Source organism: Pyxicephalus adspersus, chromosome 3 (genome assembly GCF_032062135.1).
Source record: "Pyxicephalus adspersus chromosome 3, UCB_Pads_2.0, whole genome shotgun sequence".
NCBI lineage: Eukaryota > Metazoa > Chordata > Amphibia > Anura > Pyxicephalidae > Pyxicephalus > Pyxicephalus adspersus.
In genome coordinates this window covers 153,155,173-153,170,473 of record NC_092860.1, presented here as the reverse complement: position 1 = coordinate 153,170,473, position 15,301 = coordinate 153,155,173, and the positions used below count along the sequence as shown (strand labels likewise).

The following is a 15,301-nucleotide window of genomic DNA, read 5'->3' as shown; positions in this document are numbered from 1 at the left end:
CGAACGATCGTGTCGTTATCTGTATGTGCAGGATCGGTGCTATACGATCGTTCGCAGATATCGTGCAGGATCGTTCGTCGTTCGTTTAACAACGATAATAATTGGAAGTGTGTACGTAGCTTAAGACTCCCATGGAAGCTTTGTGTGCTGTAATCTTATTGGAGTTACTTGTATGCTAACTACTCTGGTTAATGTTATATTGCAACGGTTTTCCTGTATGTTTCTTGGTTTCTATCTGTATTTTGCTTTCTTATATGTTGTTATGTTATTTATTGTATGAAACCTTAATAAAAATTACAAATATTAAAAAAAAGAAATAACAGGACAACCCAATAGGAAAAAAAAAACTATAGTACCTTCCCAGTCGCTCAACTGCCTGAATTGCTGCCCCTAATATTCTCGATTTTGGCTGCTGCTGGTGAAATGCTATATGCAGCTGTTCAAGGGTGTAAGGAACTGCTGACTGCAACCTCACTGCCAATCTGAACATAGCTGTACTTGCTCTGTCTTGAGATGTCACTTGTATAGGGATGAATTATGCAGACGGGCTGAGCTGTTCTGTCCTTCTGCAGCCTCTGCCTAAACTGAAAGTACCAAAGGTGCTAATAAGTGTAAAGGACATTACATGCACTAGATGACCAGCACAAAACACTCTCTCCAAATGACACACAACTCAAATTCACACCTATCAGTCAACTGCAACTCAATGCCATGCCTACTAAGAGGACATTCTCCCAGCAGCACAAGCAGCCTCCAGGGCAGTGCCATTGTGAAAAAAGCTGCTTTTTTTAGGGAAAATAATAATGACTGTATTGAATAAATTCACAAAATTGCACATGAAATATAATACGTATATTGCAGTGTGTGGTCATGTCTATTTAATTCTCATAGGCACAAAGACCAATAAATAAACAAAGATTATCCCTGACTGGGTAGCAATATTAGTAGGTAAGTATTGTGTGTCTCTTAAACCAACACGTTTCTCCTGGTAGGCTTCCTCAGGGGATTGGATGAGACTTGCAAAACTTTATTACCCAGTGTCAAGGATTGTAACTGGGTAACAAAACCATCTCAGTTTGTACAGCATGCATAATCAAACAATTGTTCAATTGTTCATTGTTCAAATGTAATATGTGAAATGTTTATGAATAGACCTCTAATTGTCAGCAAAACTTTAGTTTAAAATAAAATGCTGCGCCTAATCCCTAACCCCGCCTCACCTTACCCCTTCCTCTCTCCCCCTTCAATAATGTTTTAAATATCCCCGTTATTTTGTTGTTGCTCATATTTTATTTTAATATTGACATTATGTCTGTTTTATATGGTATATTGTTTATATATTGACACAAAAACTAATAAAAAACTATTGAAATTAAAATAAAATTGCTTAACACTTCATTTCACAGACAGTGAAAACTGCCAGACATGTCCTGAAAGTGAATGGCCAAATGATACTAAAAATATTTGTGTTTCCAAGGTTGTTGAGTATTTATCATATGAAAAGGATGTTCTTGTTATAATTTTTTCAGTGTCTTCAATCCTATTTGCTGCCACATCTGTCTTTATCCTTGGATTATTTTTCTGGTTTCGGAGCACTCCCATGGTCAAAGCCAATAACCGGAACCTCAGCTTCATTCTGCTCTGCTCTCTCACTCTGAGCTTCCTTTCTATGTTCCTGTTCCTTGGCCGTCCTGTGGATATCACTTGTATGCTGCAACAAATCTTCTTTGGAATTGTCTTCACTATCTCAGTGTCTTCTATCCTAGCCAAAACCATCATGGTCTTCATTGCTTTCAAAGCCTCCAGACCTGGAAGCTCCTGTAGGAAATGGGTGGGAGTCAAACTTCCCAATACAGTCATGTTGTTCTGCTCATCCATTCAGGTTATAAATGGGATTCTTTGGTTGTCCATCTCTCCACCATTTCAGGAGTATGACATGCACTCCTATCCTGGGAAGATCATCATACAATGCAATGAAGGATCAACATTGTCCTTTTATATCACATTGGGTTATATGGGGTTCCTGGCAGCTGTGAGTTTTGTTCTCGCTTTCATGGTGAGGACATTACCGGACAGTTTTAATGAAGCCAAGTACATTACCTTCAGCATGCTGGTGTTCTGCAGTGTGTGGATTGCCATGATCCCGGCCTTTCTGAGCACCAGAGGGAAATACATGGTGGCTGTGGAAGTATTTGCCATTTTGACCTCCAGTGCTGGGGTTTTATTCTGTATATTTTTTCCAAAACTGTACATTTTGCTTTTTAAACCTGAGCTGAACACAAGAAAAAGCATGTTGGAGTAATTAATGCTGTAAAATATTGTATACTAACCCATCGGCCTGTAGTCATAAAAGTTTAGTGTAAAAACCTTGGAACTTGCATTCTATAGATTCCAATCACTTTTATTTGCCCACACAAGGAAAAAAAGTGTGTTCTCCCCACACAGAGATTGTTTTCTATCAGAATGAACAAAGTGCTTTTCCCTGGTAGGGTACACAACATGACTCTTCATGTTATATATCCGGCCTCCTGAGTAGAGATGTCCAGGTTGGGCTGTACAGGCTCTGTGCCTATTCAGGTATTATCTCTCTCCTCCTGTGTCATTGTTTGTAGTTACTATGTGCAGCTCCTGAGCTAACATTTCAGTGAATTGCAAAACCGTAAAGATAGTATGTTACAGAAATTCTTGTGTTGGGGGTCAGTCAGGTTTGTGGGTACATGTTCTTCCATAAACTGAATTGTAAATATAGGAGATTTTTTAAAGATGGAATAATTTACACCAGAATGTATCTCATTAGCATCTCATTACTTTCATGAGCAGGTTTGTCCCAAGTCAGTGTGTTCCTTTATATGTGAAACTTTCATTTATTCACAAATTCCACTTAGAAAAACCTATTGTGTTGTATAGAAAATAAAAATATTTCCAATCCTTCCAATAAAATGTCTGAAGATCTGTAGAGCTGTACATGTTGATTATTGTATTCATTACATATATAAATGCTTTGCCTCTTCCTTGGTAATAAATCCAAACTCTTCTCCAGACAAGGAGCCTGGATGTTCATGATAGGATGGGCATTGATCATCCACAATATTTGTGATCATTTCACAATAATACATTTCTCACTTCCACTCATCTCTGCTCCGGATATTTTCTCAGAAAGAAACTCCGGTGTTGGCTGCAGAGGATATGGAAACCAATGGAGTGACCCCCACCAAGATCCTGCCAATATGACAAGCAAGCATTCTGGAAAAGGTTAACAATCAACAATGACAGAATGGGGACAATACGATCATTTTACAGAACTTGTTTACACCACAAAAGTTCAATGTTTGGGAATTTTCGACATATTTCACAAATCTTCAACATATAACATAGCGTGTAAGTGAAGTCCGGGCCCGACCATTGGTGATTAAGGATTGTAAACACGGCTACTTGTGGAGCCGTGAAGATTCCTGACCGCCTCATTTGTGACAATAGACTCCGGAGCTGAACATTTGTGGTAATGGACTGTAGACCTGGCAATGTCAGTGTCATCCCCGTCCTTCCACAGACCATGAGCACTATCAGAGGGGCTTGGTGCTTCCACAATATTATTTATAAAGAATTCAACTTTGGGGAATAATGTTTCCTGTTTTCTGTACCCAGTCTCTGTGTTGCTGTCACTTTTAGTAGATAGAAAGAAGAAAATTTTGAAAATATTTAAAATAAATATATTACAAATACTTTCATCAGAATAAGATATTATTTATGAAGATTTGTTTAATCCAAACAGGAAGTGATGATATTCTATTTAATGGGGGACACAGACATCAATGAATGCCTGACAGAGGCTCTGGTGCTATTATTGCTCCATTGCTTCCCTATTGCGTCCCCATTTCCTGTGTCTGTGACTATTATCTATAGGAAAGGAATATCACGATGCTAAGAAAGGTTTTTGTGAAAATTTCCTGATAAAATGTCATCTCCGTGATTACAGTGAAGGGGCGATGGTCATGATTTACCAATAATGACACCTAATGATTACCTGTGATCACACGATTCATTTTATAAAACTCTTTCTATTATATTTGTACATTTATTTATTTTATTTAACTGAAACATTTCTTGTGGGAAAATTCAAAGCTTTGAGCCTGCTGGGTGTGGCCATCTTGGATGTGAGGTCAGCAAGCCAATCAGTGTCAGCGCTGACAGTCATGTGACACTGTCCATTATTCCCTCTACCAGATGTTAAATAGAATGTTCTGTGGAGAGTGGAGGGGGTGTATGTGTAATCAGGGCCAGATTTCTCACTAGTCTACCTAAGCTGTCATGGCCACAAGGTGGCAGCATAGGAGCATTGTGTGCATGTTTGTACTTTCCATAATACCTTGAAATGTAAAAGGAATTACAATTATCCAGTAAGGTCAGACCTCCGATATCAAAGATGGCTGCCCAGCAGGATTTACTTCCTGTCATGTGATCATTACATCACTTCCTCTGGCTGGCTTAGTTTCTCTTTCTGTCAGGAGCTGTCAGCTAAGCACAGGTGAGGCCCTACAGAAATGCTGAGATGGGACAGAAGTGAGGAGGAGATTGTGGTAGCAGCCAGGACCTCTCCTCCTCCTCAGTACAGACTGCAGTCCTGGTAGGAGATTGTGTGAGCTTAAACAGGATGAATAACATGTGGGCTATGGGCAGTGTGTAGAAACACATGTCATAGGAATCTGGGACTACAGCCTGGACTCCTCTCCAGCTTGATAGTCACTGTGTATGGTCAGGTAAACTTCCAACCTACCTTATTATCAGCAAACACTGTACAGATCTGGGGGTACTGGGTGCAGAATATGGGGGGGATTGGGAGGAGGACAGGTGGGGGGAGTAAGGTGTGGAGTGTGGAGTATTAGGTGCAGGATGTGGGGGGAAGTAGTACAAATGGATGTACAGATGGAAATGTGTGTTTGTTGTAACAGATATACCATGATATATAAAAATAGGACAAGATGATGAATAAACGTTGGTTTATGTGATGGATGATCATGGGGCCCTGTACATGTGTAGTTTTGTCTGAGTGAATACAAATAACACTGGAAGAAATTCTCTGCCTTGTACCAATTGAGGAAGGTTGATTGTTTTACCAATAAAAGTAGTCTCCGGGTTAAGGACATCCGACATACATACGGACATCCGACATACATGCCTCCTCGATGCGAACGGGGCTTCCCTGCTCGCTCCCATGCAGGATGGAGGCTTGAAGGGGGAAGGAGTGGTTTGCATAATTCGCTCTTCTTCAACATCCTATAACTCTTTAATGATCAAGGCAAACCCTGCAGCTGTTTCTTTTTGCATATCAAAGCACAACTTGCTCCAGAAGTTAATGAATTCCTAAGCTCCATAAAGAATTTTCTTTTTTTCTTGCTCTGTATGTGAATAACTCACAGTGAGGATTTTATACAGTAACTGACACCTCACTGCCTAATAAATTGTTGAGACAAACATCTGTCCTAATTGCATTTATTAAAATAATGTACCTGTCTGGACTTACATACAAATTTAACTTTGTCCCTATCTCATACCTAACCCGGGGACTACCTGCACTATTGGGTGAAAATGTAATCATTCATATGTTTTAATCCTTGCTACATTTGTATTCTGGTTTTACCTATTTTATGTTTGGAGAATGATATTTGGATTATAAATATTTGTATTACAATTTTATGCTTTTTAGCAAAGTGTTACAGTCTCCCTTATTGGTTTGAATTCATATCAATTCCGATGGAGATTTGTTTCAGCATACAAGTGATATCCACAGGACGGCCAAAGAACAGGAACACAGAAAGGAAACTCAGAGAGCCTGATTCATCAAGCCAAATCAGAAGCTTGCTCGCATGCGCGTAATTGCGATCTGAAATCGGACGCCAAAAACCCATTTATGAACTAATATTCATTTTTGGTTCTCCCGGCAGTTACCAACTGAAATGATCGCTCGCTCCGAACCGTGCATCCCCGGGAACTCGACATTGGCGAGCTTGCATTAAAAGTCACTGTTCCCCTAAAAAATCATTTTTTCTAGTGGCACAGATCTTTCACTTAGCCCTAAATACATTTTTTTGTGGTGTTTAAATGTTTAAAACATATATATTTGCTAAGAAATAGGCAAATTTGTGTGACCTAATATTTTTAGGTTCGGAAGGAGTTAACTGATTTCAGCTCTTTACATACAGGTGCCTACCTAAATGCTTACGACGCCCAACCCGAGGATCCACCTGGTGATAAATACTAGTGAGTTTGGGCAGGCGAGACCTCGCTTTTGCCAGCGGACTAGATCATCCAACCAAGTTCTTCTTGGCTTCCATAGATATTATTAGATAGATATATAGATAGGCACACAGATATAATAGAGGGCACATATCTGCCCTCTATTACTTTTCCTGCTGGTTGCCTATATATACATTTTGTAGGCAACCAGCAGGAAAGGTACCAGAGGGCAGATATGTGCCATGCAGGTTGTTGATATCAGTGCTATATTTCCAGGGTTTGCAGTGTGGCTGTTCCAGCAGTCCATCCCAGGATTTCCCCACTGCTGGAGAAAAGTCTAGGTGCAGCTCCCATTTTAGTTTCAATAGTTATTTTTTTTAGTTTTATTAGTTTTTGTGTCAATATAAACAATACACCACATAAAACACACATAATGACAATATTAATTGTACATATGTGTAGTATTGATTTTATTTTTAGAATCATTTGGCTAATCATTTTCAGGACACCTCTGACAGTTTTTACTGTCTGTAGAATGAAGCATAAATGAAGCATTATATTTCAAACAGATTTAAAGTTCGAGGACTATTTAAAAACAACTTACATGGTGGATTTGTGCCACAAAAGTTTTTGTTTATTTGTTCTGTGCAAACTGAGATGTTGTATGTACTGAGAGGAGTGAATGCACTGTGAAGTACTTTAAAGGTGTTACAAATATATGGACATATGTACTGGGAAGTGCATTAGCAGGTTGATGAGGGGGGGAAGGAAGAGCCAGGAAAGACAAAATTCATTAGCAAATTAAACTTCAGCTTGTTTATAACTGAATCAAATCAGACCTATCATCCCCTTTTTTTACTTTATTTAAAAGGATAGATGACAATATTTGAAAGTCAAAGAAACGCATCTTGCTTTGTAGTTTTTATGCTTTTACTTGACAATAAATGATACATCACAGTGTCACCAGATCTTATGCCTGGGCACTACAAGATCGAGTGACGTAGGAAGAAGAACCATAAAATAGACAGAATATGGCAGCTCCTAGTGTGCAGCGTTCATCGGGATGAAGGAAGACGGGAACAACACGACTAGGATTGTGGAGGGATCACCAGCTTTCCATCTTTAAAGGTAAGTGCCATTTTTTTATTTAAGATCCACCAGCCAGCACTGCGAAATTCTGAGTCACGTCTGTCACTGATGATCAGGAACAAATCAGCATGGCTGCCAACCAACAAAGCAGGGGTCAGCTTGAATCAATCAGCCTATATATAAAAATAAAAATATAAAAATATAAAAAAAAAAAATATATATATATATATATGTATATTACTGGGGGTTGCTCATGGTAATGGGATGCTTACAGGGCAGATAAGAGGCAGCAGACACTAAATGTCCAAAATAACAGCAATTTAATTGTTTAGCCCTGTGTTACAGCACACTCTCCAGCACTTTAAAGTAAAAACTATAAACAACAGTGGCCCAGCTAGGCATCTAGCTACCTCACTTGGTGCCCTGTCTCTCTAACACTCAATATTGTTATGTCACAGATATAATTTGTGACAGTTTATGTAAATATTGATGGGTTCAATTTGAAGTGTACAAAGAGAGATAACACACAGACTTGAAAGATTATACTATTTAATAATAAAGAGATAGAGATAAAACAATGCAGTTACAAAGACTTAGATATAACAAAAATACTTAGCTGTGGAAGTGAGTTGCATTCATCATCCAAGGAGTCTTCCAAACTAATGGCTTGGCAGATGATCAAAAACATGTTGCATCCAGTTACGTCTGGTCAAGACTAGTTATTAAGCATGGCACTGTGTTTTTAACTATCCAGGAAACTGATACAATGGCCAGTGTTTGACCAGTACTGACCAATGATCATCCCTTAATCCAGCACTTTACCTTATAAGGATACCAGTTACAGGATATGCTGCATTCCTTTAGGATGACCTCAAATATGGTATACATTTACCAGTATATACTGGTAAAGCTATATTGTTGGTGAGACATAACTGATAATAAATAAATTGTGCTAACCCAACAAATATCAACACTGTTTCACTCACAGTTCAAGTCTTGTTTGCCCTCTGGCTTTCCTGGAGCTCTGTCCCCTCTCATGCAGCCCGGAACCCACTCTGGCTTCCTTCTCCTGCCTGGAACAGATTCTGGCTCTCTTCACAGCCTGGCACAGACTTCCTCCAAGCCTGGAACCCTCTGGCTGCCTTCTCAGCCTGAAAACCTCTGGCTGCCTTCTCAGCTCGGAACCCTCTGGCTGCCTTCTCAGTCTGGAACCCTCTGGCTGCCTTCTCAGTCTGGAACCCTCTGGCTGCCTTCTCAGTCTGGAACCCTCTGGCTGCCTTCTCAGCCTCTGACTGCTCACTCCAGGTGCACATTTACCCAGTCAGGATTGGGTTGGGCCAAGGAACCCACCCTTCACTTCCCTTGGCCAGCTCAAGGGCCCTAAAGAACCAGGTTTCTTTCTAAAAAACCTATCCAAACATCCTCACTTTCATTTCCCTGGAGCCATTAATGCATTTTCCTTACACCTTTAGTGACACTCTTACATAATAAATATATATTTTTTTTGGTGGGGTTAAAATCATATGCTAATTAGTTCATGGAATGTTTGGTGGTTAAATTGTTCTTAGATTTTGGCAAGATACTAAAAACTCATCATTTGTGAGTTGATGTGATCATCGATAGTTCATGTTCAACAAGATCAGTAAATATAAACCTAAAAAAATGAATATTAAAATTCTACCCTGCTAAAAAAAAAACTGCAATGTATGACATTTTTTTAATTTTTGGTTCTAGGTATGCTTTAAACATTATTTTAAATTTGAACTCTTCCTGAGTTTTTATGTATATAAGAAAATAAAACTTACCAAAATGGGTTGATATTTCTCCCTCTGAACACAGAACACATCATAACAATGTATGTGATACCCTCCCCCTAGAGCTTTTCAAAATCCTGGATAACATTCTGGAGAACAATGACCTTTGGGTACCTATGGAGACTTAGTTTTAAGAACATTATGCATACTTATTTGAAACCATTTAGGTTTAGGTATAAATAGAGAGAATTTTTTTTTAGGTTTGGATGAAGTCATGAGAGGTAACCTGTGCCAGATATTGATCAAAAGTATCCTGAACACAAGTTCCCATGTTATGGGGTGGATAAACACACTGGACGGGTTGGGGGTGGTGTTCATGTACCTTGCCATCATGAACAAGGATGTTATTTATCTTTCATCCCACTTGCATAGAGTTGGCATTTCTAAATGCAGCCTTGTTTAATGAACCTTGAACAACATTGTAATACACACAATGAGGGATAGATTATTTGAATTTAAACTTTTTAGTCAGTATGAAAAATCCTGTAACCATCACCTCAGTTGTACTAGATATGTAACTCCAACATTTTGCTGTCTATATGGATTTTAACAGTGCCTACTGGTTGTGGTGCACTCATCTTTCATGTTATTGGCCAGTTAGAGCAGGGAATGACCACATGCTAAGTTTCTATTGTTTGTGTCTATTAGTCATAATAAATAAATTAGTAAATGTCAATGGGAATAAAAATTTTTAAGTTGCGGCTAAAATTTGTGCTTCTAAATATATTTTAAACCTGATCTGTGGTGGAATTAAAATGGGCCAGAAGATGACAAAATCGGCATTGGACTGGCAAGGACAGATATTACAGTAGTAGATCAGTGGTCTTTATATTATAGAGGTGGAAAGTCAAGGAACCTGGACCAGGTAAGTCCTCAATTCCACCCCCAGTATGACTCGGGGTTACCGCTTTCTGTAAAGTAATTTCACCTCAAACCACACTCGGGAATACTGCCAGGGGTGTTAAATGAGTAAAACGAAAGTATGGTCCCGGACTGGTAGCAGGTACACCGGGTCAAAAGCTGGCAAAGGAAAAGTCAGATGGCAGATCTGTTTAAGCTCACGGCAGGCAGTAGAAAAGTAGAAATTCCAAATTTTGTTGACAGTAAAGATCTTGATCTAATTGCTGGTCAATTCTAATAGGTACCCTCTACTTCTCCAAGATGGATTTGTTGGCCAGCAGTTCGTTGTCTCCAACATCATTCCTTTCAACTGAATTTAACTCACACAACAACGCTGTAACCTTCCTTTGCAAGATCTTCAGTATTCACTTCAAGTTCAAAAGGCAGAGCTGGATTGGGGTGGTATATTACAAAAGCAGTGGTAAACAATGAACTAATAAAAAGCAAAGCCAATAAAATTCTGAATGCATTTTTTGTTAGAGGGGGGTGGTCAGTCATGCTCCAACATCCTTTATGAATTTATTGCTTGAGATGTTGTGGCTAATAATAAGGATAATCTTTATTTATGAATTCACATTTTGCTATTGACTCAGTGTATTGAGTTCTCATACACTGAGACAAGAACCTTGTATTGATGTATTCTCTGTGCATTCCAAGTCTTAGGCAAAGAAAAGATATGCATATTGTCTAAGCAGACCACTAGAAAGCTATCCAAAGATCATAGAAAAAATCCTTGATAGCTGGTGGTTTCCAAAAACCTAATGGCATGAGGAGCTTAACATTCCCAAAATGTGACCATAATTTTCAATTCATCTCCATTACAAACTCTCCCCAATATATAAGCTTCCTACATTCCAAGTTTGGTGACTATTCACCCAGGCCTTACCATTGTATAAATCAATGGAAGGTGATAGAATAACTTTTAATTTTTAATATTGCATACAGATGTAAAAATGTGACTAGTCAAACTGGTCACGATGGGCTACAGGTAAGGATCACAAGCTGGGGAAAGTTACAGGAAGAACAATCCACAATGTGTTAGTTATTGAGATTCAGGTAAAACCAGAAGTCTGTTCCACATGAAGCACACTAAAAGCTCTGCCTCTATAATGTGTGAAATTTATGTTATCCACTCGTGTTATCCACTTAGAAATGACTATATGATCTTGATATACTCATAAAGAAATGATTCAGAGGATAATACTACCTGCGGATCTCTGGCTGATTATAAACAGTGAATGACAAAGAAGAATGAAGATAACCGCAAAAGTAGATTGTGAATTAGCCAATAGACATTCAGAGGAATCCAAGTTGACTCCAACATGGATTCTTCCTTTACCAAGTTTTAATTGGAATATTGTATTACCAATTTGAGCAGGGCTGCAATTGTGAAAGCTGTGGGGCATGGAGGGTTTGAGCCTGTCTGCCTTCTCTCCTGCCTGATTCTGTTGATCACCTTCTCTTTAGCCAGAGTCCACTATCAGCATTCCACTAACCACTAACTAACTGTTCCCTTTACTAATATTCCAGCCCAACCTAGTGCTGCGCTGGACTCCAGGGCCCTAACCATACAGCTTTCCTTACAAAGTCTGTATCTTTACTCACAGTTCGCCTTAGACCTGCTCACAGTTCACCAGCCAAGACAGAGACACAGGAAATAGCAGGCTGGGAGTTTATGTCCCCAGCCTAATTTCCAGGATGGGTTTTCCAGACAATTACATTGAATATCCCCAGGCCTCTTTAGCACCCCATATGGCCAAGAAACTTCCTGTCATTCAGCCTGGTACTTCAGAACCCCCTTCAAGTCAAAAGGAAAACTGATCTCACAGAAAAATACTCTGCATATAACCTGTATCTGGGGCAAACAAATATACCTATTATCCTGGATGAAACCCTGGGTCTTCGTTGGCCAGCTTTTACAATACTGTTCACCAGTCCCCAGGTAAAATAACAGTAATTCTTACCAGTTATACAAAGGCATTTTCCCCTCATTGTTGCTGATGGAATTTTTCAGAGAAGGGGGAAGGGGCGAAGGGACCAGCTTCACCTCCTGTGGATTGGCTTTCTCTTTCATTGGGCCTGATTTATTAAAGCTCTCCAAGTCTGGAGAGGATATACTTTCACCAGTGAAGCTGGGTGATCCAGAAAGTCTGGAATGGATCTGGTCCAGGATTCAAAACATTTGCTAGCAAATAGTAAATGTCAATAAAAAAATCCAATCCAGGTTTTCTGGATCACCCAGATTCACTGATGAAAGTGTATCCTCTTCAGCCTTGGAGAGCTTTAATGAATCAGGCCCATTGTCTGAGTCCAACCAGGGAAACTGGGTGATTGTAATGCATTACCCTGGAGTAAGAACACATCTGCTTGCTTTGCAACACTCATAACCACTTATTATGAGGAGATGAGTTTTCTTTGTATACAGTTATCCAGAGTCAAGCAGACTTTATTTTTTTCCAACTGGAAGTGTTAATGTGGGGTGGAATTTTTATAGGGAGTGTTCATCACAGAAGGAGGGAAAGAAAGGTTGACTACATGAATAGGTTGAGGAGGATGTATTGCCAATCCTGTAGTCATCCATAAATGGACATAGGGTTGACCTATGAATAGCTGGATGATGGCCCACCCACAAAGGAAGGAGATTACCCTGGTAAACATAACAAGTCATATGTTTCCTTATTTTGGCAGTAAAAGTATATTGTTGATATCAAACAGAGAAATGCCTACTGAGCAGGCACACCAACAGTAGCACAATTAGAGGTGAACCTTTAATTAAAAAAACTGTTCAAGAATCCTAAAATTGAATAAAGACCAATAACTGATTTTGTACCAAAAAAAAAAAAACACAAAATTTTAAAACTGGCAAATTTTCTTAGCAGCATTGCGGAAAACTTTGTGACTGATCAAATTGGCATTGCAGCATTTAGGTGCAATTGTGCACTGCAGAATCACAGGTGAAGAGATCATTAAAATATATTAATACAAGACCTAACTTATCTAAAATTTCTAAAAGTAGTCAAATATTCCATTCCTAGTGATCTCCCTCCTGAAAAAAACATATTCAACTTTTATTGTTTACAAAATCTTTCCAGTTTTTTTAATTAGAATACTAACTCAGACTTTAAAAAAATGATGCCTTTTTGAGCAACTCTATTCCATAACTCCATGATTAGCAATATGAGAAAATGTGGCTTTAAAAATAATGTATTCTCTTTTTTAAATATTTTAAATACTTTTTATGAAGCAGTAGTAGTTCGTATCTCTTTAAAGCTGTACAATTCTACAAATCAATTTGTACAAATTGTACAAACCAATTTTAAAGAACCCCTCAGAAAAATGGTTTAACAATTGTAGCCATTCAGCCACATAAAAGTTTTAAAAATACAGTAGCTTTGAGATCGTATATCCATTTGGTTTCCCTTTAATAGGATATTATTCCAGTCTCCCCCTGAGGGGGTATCTGTTCCAAAGCTCTAAAGCTCACATAACTTGCATTGAAGTTATGTTGTCGGCCTACATGCCTACTCAAAGGTGTTCTAATTTTGCCATTGGAAATAAGATAAGTATGTTCAAGGATTCTTCGACAGAATACGGCTAAGTAAATAAAACCAAATAAAATTTGAGTTAGATTAACAATCTTTAGTGGGGAAAATTTAAATTTGGTATTTTAATTGAAAGGCATTTTATGTTTACATTGTGAACATGTTCCACATGGTACAGTTTTGATGAAGATTTAGCAATATATTGTGAAAAATTACTCCTGACAATCTTACTGCTAAGAGAAGGTGCCTTTTTATAAACACATTGAGGTCTTTGTGGCTTGTTCTTAGAGTCTGTATTCTGGATTACATGATAATAAATGCATTAAATATATTAAATATATTAAATAAATATTTCTGACAAATCCTTCTTAATTCTTTGTGTCCTTTAGTATAATATGTGACAAACATAACGATAGATTTTGCTTCAGACTTGGGGTTGGGGGGGGGGGGGGGGCAACAGTTTATGTCATTTTTTTGTCACTTGCCTTGTGGTATGTCCTTTTAAAAATGCTTTTGCTGTACCCCTATCCCAAAAATTTACTTTTAAGTTGCTTAGCCTATCAAAGTCTGCATCGTCCGAACAGTTTTATAGATATTGCGAATACGGAATTCTTTGAACCAGTAACGTTGGGTAAGCACAAGTGGAAAATAAGACAGTGTTTCCCCATTAGGTTTCCGGTAAAGAGTAGAGGCCAATGTATTATCAACTTGTTTGAACCCTTCAATATCTAGGAATGGAATTCTGGAGAAAACACATTGCATAGTGAATTGTAAATTGAAAGGATTGATTTAAAGTTTGAAAACAAGTCCAAATTATGAAGATATCATTGATAAACCTTTTCCACACTAAAACGTGGGAAAGGTGTATCAAGAGAAAATAAGTACCTTTCCCAGCCACCCAGGTACAGATTGGCATAGGTAGTGGCACACTACGTGCCCAGAGCTAGGTATATAAACTAACCAAACAATTAACCATTCAGAGTCCCAACCATTTTCCTGAAGCTCATCTGCTAACGCAAATATAACTTCACACCTTCCAACCAGATTCCCTCTTATTCCTAAATGGGCTTCGACTTCTGCTTCAGATGTATTAATTATTATCTATATGTCATGGCAAGAAATATCCTGGTACCTGTTTGGGCCTGTTCTTCAAGGAATCTCTTGTAAATACTGGGTTCTGCACTGGTACCCTCACCATCCTCTCATGGCGGTGTACTATTAGCCATAAGCCTGTATTTAACAACGGACCTGCCTGTGTAAGAACCCTATCCCAAACCCTAGTGTATGTGTGGGTGTAAGCTTGCATAACTGACCCTTTAATAGCCCGTTGTATCTTTAAATCAAGCCAGCTGGCTGTGGATGGTATGGGATATGGCACAGCCAGTACACTACAGAGTCCAGAGACATGGGAAAAGTGTCCTCCTGTAGGGTCAGTACTACAGCTTTTAAACTGTTAACTTTACTAAATGGGATTTTCAAGGTACCTTATTAAACTTTATAATAAATTCATATATTAAAGAACAAAATGTATTTAAAGTAAAAAGTAAAACTAAAAATTATTTCAAACAAAATACATTGCATGGTCGCTTATTTTGATTTTACAATGATTGAACATGATAATAACGTCTTTCTGTTACTCTGAGACTTATGTCCAATAATTATCGAATTTCAAACCGTTAACCTATATCACAAATTCACATTCATGGTTTACCAAAGATTCAT

At 38.4% G+C, this 15,301-nt stretch overlaps 1 protein-coding gene and 1 long non-coding RNA gene across 3 annotated transcripts in view; both read left to right on the top strand.

Moving 5' to 3' along the window:
- LOC140327549 (vomeronasal type-2 receptor 26-like) overlaps positions 1-2,415 on the top strand; it is a 14,004-nt gene extending 11,589 nt beyond the window's left edge. Inside the window, exon 4 of the mRNA XM_072406937.1 lies at positions 1,407-2,415. Within this exon, the coding sequence (XP_072263038.1) occupies positions 1,407-2,302 (896 nt within the window). The 3' untranslated portion in view covers positions 2,303-2,415. The remainder of the gene's footprint in view (positions 1-1,406) is intronic.
- Positions 2,416-4,476: 2,061 nt separating this feature from the next.
- On the top strand, positions 4,477-12,224 carry LOC140327330 (uncharacterized). Of its 2 annotated transcripts, none has more exons than XR_011920023.1 (3): positions 4,477-4,525; positions 7,193-7,362; positions 10,279-12,224. It is a non-coding gene; the product is annotated as an uncharacterized lncRNA (long non-coding RNA). The 2 variants fall into 2 exon arrangements; XR_011920024.1 differs by lacking the exon at positions 4,477-4,525 and adding an exon at positions 4,556-4,757.
- The last annotated feature ends 3,077 nt before the right edge of the window (positions 12,225-15,301 follow it).